The 12,920-nt window shown below is 41.6% G+C and overlaps 1 protein-coding gene across 1 annotated transcript in view; it reads left to right on the plus strand.

The window, feature by feature from the left end:
• Positions 1-2,997: 2,997 nt before the first annotated feature.
• The window catches only part of TM7SF3 (transmembrane 7 superfamily member 3), a 41,983-nt gene continuing 32,060 nt past the window's right edge, over positions 2,998-12,920 (plus strand). The window contains exon 1 of the mRNA XM_019961424.2: positions 2,998-3,314. Coding sequence (XP_019816983.1) covers positions 3,224-3,314 — 91 coding nt within the window. The 5' untranslated portion in view covers positions 2,998-3,223. The remainder of the gene's footprint in view (positions 3,315-12,920) is intronic.

The following is a 12,920-nucleotide window of genomic DNA, read 5'->3' on the forward strand; positions in this document are numbered from 1 at the left end:
GATGGGCTACACAGTATTCTATCACATGGATGCATTACAGGTTATTTAATTACTTCCTTATTGTTGAGGATTTAGGCTGTTTTAGTTCTTTTTGCTCAGAGAAGGCAATGGCACTCCACTCCAGCACTCTTGCCTGGAAAATCCCGTGGACGGAGGAACCTGGTGGGCTACAGTCCATGGGGTCGCTAAGAGTCTGGACGCGACTGAGTGATTTCACTTTCACTTTTCACTTTCATGCATTGGAGAGGGAAATGGCAACCCACTCCAGTGTTCTTGCCTGGAGAATCCCAAGGATGGGGGAGCCTAGTGGGCTGCCGTCTATGGGGTCGCACAGAGTTGGACACGACTGAAGCGACTTAGCAGCAGCAGCAGCAGTTCTTTTTGCCATAGTAAATAGCACATTGAACAGTTTTGTACACTATATATATAAAATTTTTATACATATTTACATACTTAAATCTAAAAGTGTAATTATCACACTAAAGCTATTAGTATTTTTAAGATTTTTGATGCAGCTCATGCTATAAAAAGGTGTATGAAATTACACTGTCACTAGTTCCATCATCGGAGAAGGCAATGGCACCCCACTCCAGTACTCTTGCCTGGAAAATCCCATGGATTGAGGAGCCTGGTGGGCTGCAGTCCATGGGGTTGCTAGGAGTCAGACACAACTGAGCGACTTCACTTTCACTTTTCACTTTCCTGCATTGGAGAAGGAAATGGCAACCCACTCCAGTGTTCTTGCCTGGAGAATCCCAGGGATGGGGGAGCCTGGTGGGCTGCCGTCTGTGGGGTCACACAGAGTTGGACACGACTGAAGTGACTTAGCAGTTCCATCATAGAATGTCTTCTCAAATCTTTCATCCTCACTCAAAGTTCTTGTTCTTTTAAAATATTTGCAGCTTAGTTTCTTGACTTGATTTTGTATGTATGTTTGTTACTAGTAAATTTGAACTTATTTTTCATGTGTTGATTGCTTTTTATTTTTTTAAGATTCCCTATTCATATTGTTTGCTAACTTTTATTTTTGGCTATCAACTTGATCATATTGCTTATGGTGTTTTTGACTTTAATACAATTAAAAATGTTAAGTAGCCAAATCTACCCATCTTTTTCTTTATGGCTTCCTCCTTTGCTTTTTTGCTTAGTAAGTTCCTCCACTTTCATGCTGCTAGATTCCAAGAGATTTTTGCTCAAATAAATTCTTAAAAGAGTGGGAGAGCTGAGATATATAATTTATTTTTTGGTTATGCTGGGTCATTACTTCTAGCCATCTTTTCCTAGAGTTGAAGAGTGGGAGCTACTCTTAGTTGTGGTGTGCAGGTTCCTCACTGTGGTGGCCTCGCCCCTTGTTGAGCACAGGTTTCAGTACTTGCAGCACCGTGAGCTCCAAAGTTCTGGCTCTCCAGCTCTAGAGCATGGACTCAGCAGTTGTGGTACATGGGCTTAGTCACAGCTTTAGAATCCTCCTGGCCCAGGGATTGAACCCATGTCTCCTGCATTGGCAGGCAGACTCTCATCCACTGTGCCATCAGAGAAGTCCCAATTTGTTTTTAACATGTATTTCCTCTAGCTCTTTTAAGATCTTGTGACAATGTGAGAGTTGTAATCCTCCCTCCCTGATACAGTTAATCAGTTATCAGACACAGTTTATTGCATGCTCCATCCGTGGATCCAGATGCTACCCTTATAATTGCTCCTATCATCCTCTTGGTATTTCATCTATTGAGAGTTACTGGAATGAGGACAGTAATAAAAACCATAGGAATAAACAGTAGTACTGCAGCTGTGAACATTTAGACCAGGCAGAGGAAGGACAGGAAAAGACTTGTGCCTGTTAATATTATGGTGATTGCTATAGGTTTTTAGTTTGCTGCTGTGCTGCTAAGTCACTTCAGTCGTGTCTGACTCTGTGCAACCCCATAGACACCAGGCTCCCCCGTCCCTGGGATTCTCCAGGCAAGAACACTGGAGTGGGTTGCCATTGCCTTCTCCAATGCATGAAAGTGAAAAGTGAAAGTGAAGTCGCTCAGTTTTGTCTGACTCCTAGCAACCCCATGGACTGCAGCCCACCAGGCTCCTCCGCCCATGGGATTTTCCAGGCAAGCGTACTGGAGTGGGGTGCCATTGCCTTCTCCGGGTTTTTAGTTTAGTAGTGGATTAACCAAATATGTAACTTTCAACATGATTGTTCATTGAAATACATAACTGAAAAAGTAAGAGAAGTCGCTCAGGAGTGGGTTGCCATTTCCTTCTCCAAAGGATCCTCCTGACCCCAGGATCGAAACCAGGTTTCCCGCTTTCTAGGCAGATGCTTTACCGTCTGAGCCACCAGGGAAATCCTCAAAAAAGTGAAAGAGCAGGAAAAATAAAGCAGGGCACTCTTCCCCAAATAACTTTAAATCTATAAACCTAATTCCACCATCGTCTCGCGAGCCATCTAATCACATGGACCACTGTTCTTTAAACAGCCCTCGGGTATAAAATTTGAGAGAGGAAGTTCAGATGAAGGTCTTGAGTCTTCGCTTGGAGAAAACGAAACTTCAATTTTAAGCGTGGCGCTCATCACTATCGCAATAAGTACTACAGACACAGCATCGCCCCCATATTTTCATACTAACCTCTCCCTGGAGGCTAAGGTAATTGCGACAGGGAGAAACGATCATCTCTAGCGTTTTGATCACCAGATTCCTCTTTTTTTTCCCTTTTGCAAAGGACCGTTAAACGTGGTACCGGAGACGTTAGGCCGCAAAAGAAAGGGTTATTTTTTTTTCCTCGAACGGTGGCTTTCGTAAGTGCAAAGATACCAAAGTTGAGAGACACAGGTTACACCAGAGAACTTCCTGAAGTCGCCGATGCCCCCCGGGGTGGGAGTCTGAGAAGCTTGGCCAGCCGAAACAAGGCTCGCGCTGCCCGGACAAGCCCCCGGATCCCGCGCGGCTCCCGGCCCCGCCCCGGCCCGCCCTCGGCCCCGGTCGCCCCCGCCCAGGCCCGGCCCAGTCCCCGCCCCCGAGGCCCAGCGGCCGTGAAGTGAAGGTCTGGAGTGGGTGAGAGGCCGCGCAGCCGGGCTAATTGCCGGAACTGGAACGGTCTGCTGGGCCCCGGGCGCGCGGGCTCTTCGGGGCTGGCAGGTGTGCAGCGAGTGCATCTGAGAAGTGATGGCCCCAGGCGCGGGCGACCCAGGGTAGCGCTGGCGAGACGGCGGGGCCCGGCCCGGGCAGCAATGGGGCTCCTTCGGCTGCTTCTCATCGTGGTGCTGGCTTCGGTAACCCGGGGGGCCGGCGGAGCTGAGATCGTCGGAAACTCCAGCGAGGGTAAGGTCGGGGGCGCCTGACTTCTGCAACCCAAACTTGGTCTTGCATTTATTGCAGAGTCAAAATCCGCCCTTGGGGTCAGTCCACTACGCCGGGGAGGCGGTGCGTTCAGAACTGGCAGGAATGGATCGAGATCCTTTCCTGCAGGAGGCAAGTCCTATTGGCTAAGAAGGCCCTACTGTCAACCTCCTAATCTATACTGGGGAAATGGGAAGAGATAGGAAACCCGCTTGTTCAGACACATTATTCTCTCCCTTACGGCGTAGCCATGTTTGCAGGTTTAATTTAACACCGTAAAACACCCCCTTGCTCGCAAGTGGCTCATCTGAACCTCTGGACTGCGAAGCTTAATAAGGCCAAGCTGCCGCGGTTCTTGTACTCCCCCAATCTAGATGCTTTTCAAATTCGTTATCCTCGGCGGAGTTTCAGAGGAAAAGTGAACCCAGAATGGGACTTCAGTTCATAGGTCATGTGCTTGGTGAATGGATCTTAGCACTAGTTGGTGTTTTGTTAATGTAAACTGTAAAAAGCACTAATTGTACCAAGCTGATAATCATGTGCTTTTCCGTGTCGTGAGGTCAAGCGTATTTTGGTTATGTATTGAGCTTAAGAGACTAGTTGTAGTTCTGAAACATGACATTTTCTGAATAAATGTGATTGTGCTTCTAAATGCTTATCTGTGAAACGTTCTGTGCAAACTGAATCCTAGAATTTTTGCCTAGGACTTAAGACCAAAGCTGAAAAGGGCAGTTATACTTTTGAAGAAAAAGGAAAAAAAGCCTTGTTTCTAACAGGGCACTCACATTCACTGCGTGCAGTGTGTGCCAGGTGCTTTTCATGGCAGTGTTGTTCACGCCTCACAACCCTATGAGATAATTACTGTCCCTCACTGGTGGAGGATGAAGCTGAGACCCAGGATGATGCTCACTACAGGAGTAAACAGCTCAGTGGGGCACAGGTAGCTATGAACCCGTGTGTCATGTAAATTTCATGGTCCTCCCCTTCTACAAAGCTGCCCTCCAATGATAATGCTTTATCTAGTATGGTGCTCTACCCTTAATTCTTCTCTGAATTCTTATTCCTTGAAATAGAATCTCTTCTCCCTTCCTCATCAGGCCAGCTCCATTCTTCCAAGGAGAAGAGTCTGAGAGATTAGAGTGTGCAGATGATCAGACTCGTGAAGTAATTTGAGAAATTAATGTTTTTCGGATGCTGTTTCTCACCTCCTTTCTGTGATTACAGCACTAGCATTTCCTCAGCCACGTTATTCTTCTGCCCTTGCATCAGTATTGTTGTTCTGGGTAGGAGAAGGGCAGCATGTGGGAACTTGACTGCTGAGCGGTAATGAAACCTGATATTCTCCACATCTGTCAGGTAGAGATCAGAGTGGGAATTAACAGACACTTCAGCACTTGCATGATCCTCCTGGAAAACGGCTGGATTTCTATTGGAAGATTCTGATAACTTGAGTGAAGTGAGTGAGTGAAAGTCGCTCACTCGTGTCCAACTCTTTGCGACCCCATGGACTATAGAGTCCATGGAATTCTCCAGGCCAGAATACTGGAGTGGGTAGCCTTTCCCTTCTCCAGGGGATCTTCCCAACCCAGGGATCGAGCCCAGGTCTCCCGCGTTGCAGGCGGATTCTTTACAGCTGAGCCACCAGGGAGCAAGTGCCATAAGTTAGAAGGATTTACCCATTTTATAGCAGGATAAGCTAACTTGATACCTTGTGTGGTGGTTTAGAAGCTAAGGGAAACTTTAAAGGTAGGAGATTGAGTTTCTAGGATGTCTGAGGATGGTGACCAGTGGGGCACAGGAGATGAATCATACATCTAAACAGTTTTCCCTTCTCTTGGAGTGCCGGTTCCCTGCTACCCTTAAACACCTTTAATTCAGTATTATTTCAGGTTCATATCTAGTAACTCACATGGAACTTACCCAGTAATTGGAGTTTAGCATCGTGCCCTTTGAACCTTCTCAAGTGCCTTGCAGGCCACTTGTGTAGTTAGTTGCAAGTGTTCTCTTTCTCTCAAAAGTGTGTATATGTTTGTATTTCTTTTCATCTTTTAGGGCTAATGAAAATCCATAAGAAGGTATCAGTGAGAAATTGGGAGGGCAGTTGAATGCCAGCCAGCTCAAGTGGCAGAACTATTTTTAATACTCCATCTGAAGAGAATTATGAAGTGTTGACAGATCTCTCCTACAATTTGTTGTGTTAAAGCACATACGTAAAGCGATATGTTTTAGTAAAATAGTAAAAAGGAAGAGTTGGAAAATGTTAAGGTTGCACATTTAGGTTCTGATTGAGAAAGAAAAGGAAAATATTGGAATTAGGCAGCTCCTTTTAGAATGGTATTATTGGTAAGAAGGCATTCCCAGGTGGCTCAGTGGTAAAGAATCCACCTGCAATGCAGGGGACATGAGTTTGATCAATCCCTGGGTTGGGAAGATCCCCTGGAAGAGGAAATGGCAAGCCAGTCCAGTGTTCTTGTCTGGGAAATCCCATGGACAGAGGAGCTTGGTGGGTTGCAGTCCATAGGGTTGCAAAGTCAGACATGATTGAGCCACTGAGCACGTGCACACACACACACACATTTTTTTTTTCCACACACACATATTGAAAATAAAAAATGACTCTGGGGTAGGAAAGGAAGAAGACTATGAAAATAGAAAAGGATCCCCTGCTGTGGGTTAGATGGCAAGAAATATTTTTGGCCGAAAAGGCAGAGGTACTGCCTTTTAGAGAAGAGCTACAACCTGAGTGCTCTGTCTCCTGATAGCCATTTGCCCTGTAATATCCTTTGATGTGCTGTCTTTCCCACCCACCCCCAAGTCATAAGACCTAAATATCCCTCATAAAATGTTTCTGATGCATCCTTTTCCAGATGACTTTGAGGTGCAGTTAAGTTCCTGTTAACCTCTTCAGGATGTGTTTTGTATGTGTGTCTTCTTTTGCCATGTATGTTTTTATGACTAGTGATTGAATGCAGTTTCTGCCAGGTGGGATTGTTAAAGTCATCTTGACTTTCAGTGTTTTTCCCTGCCACTCTATGGAAGTCACTTTCTCAATGCTGTTTATAATGGATATGCTGGGCATTTATCCATGTTAGACCTCTTCTTTTCACTAGTGTATTTGTAACAGAACCATACTGACTGCCTTCATATTTTTTTATTGGTAACTACATGAACCTCTGAAACACTGGAAAGCCAATGGAAGTTAATAATGATGTTTTGTTGTGCAGTACTGGATAGTTTACAAATATTTTTCCCATTTGATACTTTTAGCAGCCATTTGATGTATGCAGTACAGTTGCCTGCATTTTACCACGAGGGAACTGAGGTCCAGAGGAAATAATTCCTTGCCCAAGGTCACAAAATTCAGCCATCATTTACCAAACACTTATCATGTGCCAGTCAGTTGCCTGGGACTGTTTGAGGCCCTGAAATATCAAATATGACAAAGCCCTGCAAGTCAGGACTCAAACCGTAACTGGTTTAACATGCAACCTTCTATAAAAATTGTGAAATGGCTCTTGGATTGCCTGTGTAATGCTGCCAAAGAATTTTCACACAGAAGTTAGATAAAGGTAACTAAGGATAGGAAAATATATAATTATCCTTCCCTGGTTCATCAAGCATTGTGTTAGGAGTTCTCACACCTGGAAGAACATTAGAATCACCTGGAGTGCCTTGAAAAAAGGCATGTTGATAAAGAGACAACTAGAAATTGAAATATAAAATAAAAAGCAAATTTATAATACCATCAAGAAACATTAAATATTTAGAGATGATTGTAATGGAATATGAAACAGTCTCTACACAGAAAACTATACAATGTTCTTGAGATAAATTAAGAAACTTAATAGAGGGATATCTCAAAATCACAGAAGACTCCCGTGTTATAAAAATATTATAAAGATATCATTTCTTCCTAAATTAATACTTTCAGTGCCATCCCAATCAAATTTCTACAGGTTTTTGTTTTGTTTTGTGAAAATTGACAAGTTGCTTTCTAACATTTATGTGGAAATGAAAAAGGGCAAAAAATAGTCAAGACAGTCTTGAAGAACAAATTTGGGGCAGAAATTAAGACTGTGATATTGATGTTAGGATAGGCAAATAGACCAATGGTACAAAGTTAAGAGTTCAGAAACCCACACCTGGTCACTCGACCTATGTCAGAGGTGGAATTTCTGAGCAGTAGGAAAACTACTTTCAACAAAGTTGCTATGTCAGCAGGATATTCCTATGGGAAATGAACCTTGACTCTAGCCTCACACCCTATGTAAAAGTCAGTTTCAGGTTGATTTTAGACTTCAATGTGAAAGGCAGAACAAAGTTCTAGAGGTTAACATGGGGAATGTATCTGTATGATCTTGAATTATGCTGGCAGATAATTCTTTAAAATAATAAAGGAAACACTTGAGAAACGGGACTACATGAAAACGAAAACTTCTCTTCATCTCAAGGTAACAGGAGAGTGAAAAGACAAGCTATAAGAGTGGAGAAGATATTTGTAACATATCTGACAGAATACTCGTATCAGTGATGCCTACAGAGTTCCTAAAATTCAGTAAGGACAGATAATCCAGTTTTTCACATGGGCAGAAGGCTTAAATAGACTCTCTTATTGGAGAAGGAAATGGTAACCTACTCCAGTATTCTTGTCTGGGAAATCCCATGGACAGAAGAGCCTGGTGGGCTACAGTCGATGAAGTCACAAAGAGTCGGATACAACTGAGAGGCTAGACAACAAGACCCTTTCACAGAGAGGATATTTAAATAGCCAATAAGTAAAACAAACTATTCTTACCAAGTGTTGGTGAGCATCTTGGATTACTGAAATGCTCTTTCATGGATTGATGAGGGTCAAAATTGGCAAAACAATGTTGGATAACTAGGAGAATACCTACTAAAATTGAACATAAGTAAACCCTGTATCCTGATAATTCTACTCATAGGTTCTCCCAGTAGAAATGTGTACATGTACACCAAAAGATACATACAAGAATGCTTAAATGGAGTGATTTATAATTACTCCAAACTAGAAATAATCCAAGTGTTCATTAACAGAATAGATAACTACATTGTGGTGCGTTTATTTCGGGACACATACAACAATGGAAGTGAGTGAATAGTGGTTACTACAGCAACTGGGATGAATCTCACAAATAAGATGTTGATTTCTTAAAAACCAGCCATAAAAGAATTCATGACGTATGAGTCTGTTTAATTAAATTTCCCAAAGAGCCCATCTGTGGTTTTAGAAGTGAGGATCACGGTTACCTCTGGGAAGGAGGGAAGAGACAGTGACTGGAAGAAGAGGTTAGAATGCTGTTTCTTGACCTGGATGTGTAAACTTTGTACCCTTATCTGCATGCATTTATTACAATAAATATGTGCTTTGTAACTGATACTTGGGCCCTAACCCCAAGGATTTTGATTTAACTGATCTAGAGAGGAATCCAGGCAATAATATCTTTAAAAAAGCACCTTCAGATAATTGTAATGTACAACTGAAAATTGCTTTCTAATAAGGACACCTCATGAGTACTATAGAAAATATGAAAAACAGGGAATGTGTAAAGAAAATATTATTTAAAGTATACCCCAGAGATACATGCTTTTAATACCCTTACTTATTTGTCAAGTGACTGGTTTGTTAAATATTTAACCAGTTTGTTAAATGCAGTGTCTCTCCCCTTTGTTCTCTGGCTTCTGCTTGGTTCTTGCCAGAGGCATTTGACTGGGGAAAGAGGGCTGGTGAGGCATCGTCTTCCTTTTGGAAGCTTTTGGAAATCTGTAAAGTAATAGATGAAAGTTGTAATTGTTTCTGAAATGCTACATGTTTTTCTTGAAGAAGTCAGAAGCAAGGGCTGTCACTTACTGTTTTGGTGCTGGTCATTATATTTTCTTACAGAAGCTGTTTGTTTTCATTTCTCATTCTCTTAAGGAGAACAAGACTTCTTAGATATTTTAACCATTTAGGATCAAAGGTGATCTGCTACACTGTCACAGCAAAAACCTTCTCAAGTAGGTGTATTGCTGATATATACACATATATGTATATATATATTTTTTGGTAAGATATATATAGAATGATTTTATTTCTTGTGCTTCCTAGGTGGCTCAGCGGTAAAGTATCCATTTGCAACGCAGGAGATGCAGAAAACCTGGGTTCGATACCTGAGTCTGATTCCTGGGTTGGCACGATTCCCTGGAGTGGGAAATGGCAACTCACTCCAGTTTTCTTGGCTGGAAAATCCCATGGACAGAGGAGCTTTGTGGGTCCATGCTGTTACAAAAGAGTCAGACACGACGTAGTGACTATACAACAGCAAAATTTTATTTCTTATTTATTATTCATGCTGGAATGGTAACAGCGTATATATTTATTAATAAGGGATTGGTTGGGGACTTCCTTGGCATTCCAGTGGTTAAGACTTTGCCTTCCAATGCAGGGTATGGGTTTGATCCTTGGTTGGGCAGCTAAGATCTCACATGCCTCTCGACCGTAAAAACCAAAACATAAAACAGAAGCAGTATTGTTACAAATTCAATAAAGACTTTAAAAATGGTTTACATCAAAAAATAATAAAAGATTGGTTGAATAATCATGGTGACATAGAATGTAATGTTATATAACCTTTAAACTGGTAAAACTAGGATTGTCTGTTGATGTGGAAAGATACCTAAGATCTAGAAGATGGGCTATACCAAGACATATTTGTGTTTTTCTTTTTCCCATTTACATGGAGATGCTTATGCTGATATCTCCTAAATCCTGGAGGATTATACCAATCTGTTAATAGTAAGTTTTTCTGCACAGTGTACTTGCTGGAGGAATTAACTTTCTCTACATTTCTTGCATTGTTGTTGTTGTTGTTCAGTCGTGTCTGACTCTGTGCGACTCCATGGACTGCAGCACACCAGGCTTCCCTGTCCATCACCAACTCCTGGAGCTTGCTCAAACTCATGTACACTGAGTCGGTGATGCCATTCAATTGTCTCATCCCCTGTTGTCCCTTTCGCCTTTTGCCTTCAGTCTTTCTCAGCGTCAGGGTCTTTTCTAGTGAGTCAGTCCTTCTCATCCGGTGGCCAAAGTATTGGAGCTTCAGCTTTAGCAGCCATCCTTCTAATGAATATTCAGGGTTGATTTCCTTTAGAATTGACTGGTTTGATGTCCTTACATTCCAAGGGACTTTCAAGAGTCTTCTCCAGCACCACAGTTCGAAGGCATCAATTCTTTGGCGCTCAGCCATTTTTATTATCCAACTCACATCCATACATTACTACTGAAAAAAATCATAGTTTTGACTATACACACCTTTGTTGGCAAAGTAATGTCTGTGCTTTTTAATACGCTGTCTAGGTTTGTCATAGCTTTTCTTCCAAAGAGCAAGCATCTTTTAATTTCATGGCTGCAGTCACCATCTGCAGTGATTTTGGAACCCAAGAAAATAAAGTCTCTCACTATTTCCATTCTTTCCCCATCTATTTGCCATGAAGTGATGGCATGATCTTATTTTTAAATATGATCAGCCTTTTTAAATATGGTTATATATGATCTGAAAAAAATGTTACCATTTTGAGGGAAGAACATAAGTGACAGAAGCGTTGAGAGTGTCGCCATTTTATCTAGGTTGGATGTGTCCCTATTTTATAAGTTTCAGAAGAAGAGTTAAGGTAGAACTTGTGTTTTGAGTGCCATCAAAGAAGGAGATTTTCTCCAGATTGTGCATTTTCTTTCTGGTAAGAACACCTCATGATCACTGTAGAAATTTTATAAACAATAAAATGTGTAAAGAAAACTTGGGAGAATTCTCTGATGCTCTAGTGGTTAGAACTCTGCACTTTCAGTGGGGAGGGCCCATGTTCAGTCCCTGTTGTGGAACTAAGATCACATAGTCCAAAAAAAAAAAAGAAAAGAAAAATCACTTAGCATACGTTCCCAGAAATACCTACTTTTATTACCTCTAGTTATTTTGTTAAGTTACCAGTTGTTTAGTAATATATTTTTATTTCTATGGTTGTGTCTTTCCCTTCTGTCTTTTAAATCACTGGAAGTTTTTGCTTCTCCAAGTATTTCTGAGTTGTGATAGATTAAGGAAAGGTTAAGAAAACCAAGATTTCACTAGTTGATAGCATCAATCTCTTTTAGGGCTTGTAAAGTTTAGAAATGGTTTTTCCAGTAGTCATGTATGGATGTGAGAGTTGGACTGTAAAGAAAACTGAGCACTGAAGAATTGATGCTTTTGAACTGTGGTGTTGGAGAAGATTCTTGAGAGTCCCTTGGATTGCAAGAAGATCAAATCAGTCAATCCTAAAGGAAATCAGTCCTGAATACTCATTGGAAGGACAGATGCTGAAGCTGAAACTCCAATCCTTTGGCCACTTGATGCGAAGAATTGCCTCACTGGAAAAGACCCTGATGCTGGGAAAGATTGAAGGCAGGAGGAGAAGGGGACAACAGAGGATGGGATAGTTGGATGGCATCACCAACTCAATGGACATGAGTTTGTGCAAGCTCTGAGAGTTGGTGATGGACAGGGAAGCCTGGCGTGCTGCAGTCCATGGGGTCACAAGGAGCTGGACATGACTGAGTGACTGAACTGACTGAAAGGTTCTACAGAGCATTTTGATTCAAGGCCCATGTAATGGGAGACAGAGATAAAGATTATCAAAAGAGTTTCCAAGACAGGCTTAGGTGCAAATTTAAGTGTTAAGTGATAATAACCTTTATGAATTTGCTTACATCAGTTTTGGTCACAATACCCAAGAGGCAGAGTGACTAGTTCAGCAGAATACTTAAATAAATATTTGTCAAATAGAGAAAATGGAGTGGGGAGGCTCTGAAAACACAAAAACTGAAAATGTAACTAGAAAATGCAGGCCAGTAAATGAACTGAGTGCTGTGGACAGTTCAAGGATGGAAATCTAATTGATTCCTAGGAAAACAAATTGATCCTGCTCTGAGTTTTGCAGACTAGAATTTATGGATAATTTTAAGACTTGGAAGATGGCGGATGGATGATACCAAAATTAAAGTGCAAAACATGAAAGGTTTTTAGGGCCATTTCCTGAGATCCACTTAATTTTATATATAATTTTGGTTTCCTCGTAAAGTAATCTGGAGACGGAAAGGGCAACCTGCTCCAGTGTTCTTGCCTGAGAAATCCCATGGATAGTGGGCTAACATCCATGGGGTCGCAAAGAGTTGGACATGACTTAGAGACTGAGCACAATAGAGTAATCATGGTGATGGGAAGGCCTAGGATATATTAAAGTGCTTTCCTTACTCCCTTTAAAAAAACAAAACAGGAAACTCACCACTTTTTCTGTTGATTCTATTAGTCACTTGTTAATATTTTTACCTCTATTTGGGCTGGAGTTTTGTTCCACATAAAAGATGAAATGTCTTTCTTGTTACATAAATAAAAAATACACCACATTCATTAAAATTTTCTCTGGATTTTTAGAAATTATAACCACAAATAACCTTTTGTCATCAGTTAAAGAATTAAGTTACAAAGGTACTCTAGAGAGTAACTTTTATTCTGGGCCTCTCGGGTGGCTCAGTGTCTGCCAAGCAGGAGACATGGGTTC

The sequence above is a fragment of the Bos indicus genome, chromosome 5 (genome assembly GCF_029378745.1).
Source record: "Bos indicus isolate NIAB-ARS_2022 breed Sahiwal x Tharparkar chromosome 5, NIAB-ARS_B.indTharparkar_mat_pri_1.0, whole genome shotgun sequence".
In the NCBI taxonomy this organism is placed as follows: Eukaryota; Metazoa; Chordata; class Mammalia; order Artiodactyla; family Bovidae; genus Bos; species Bos indicus.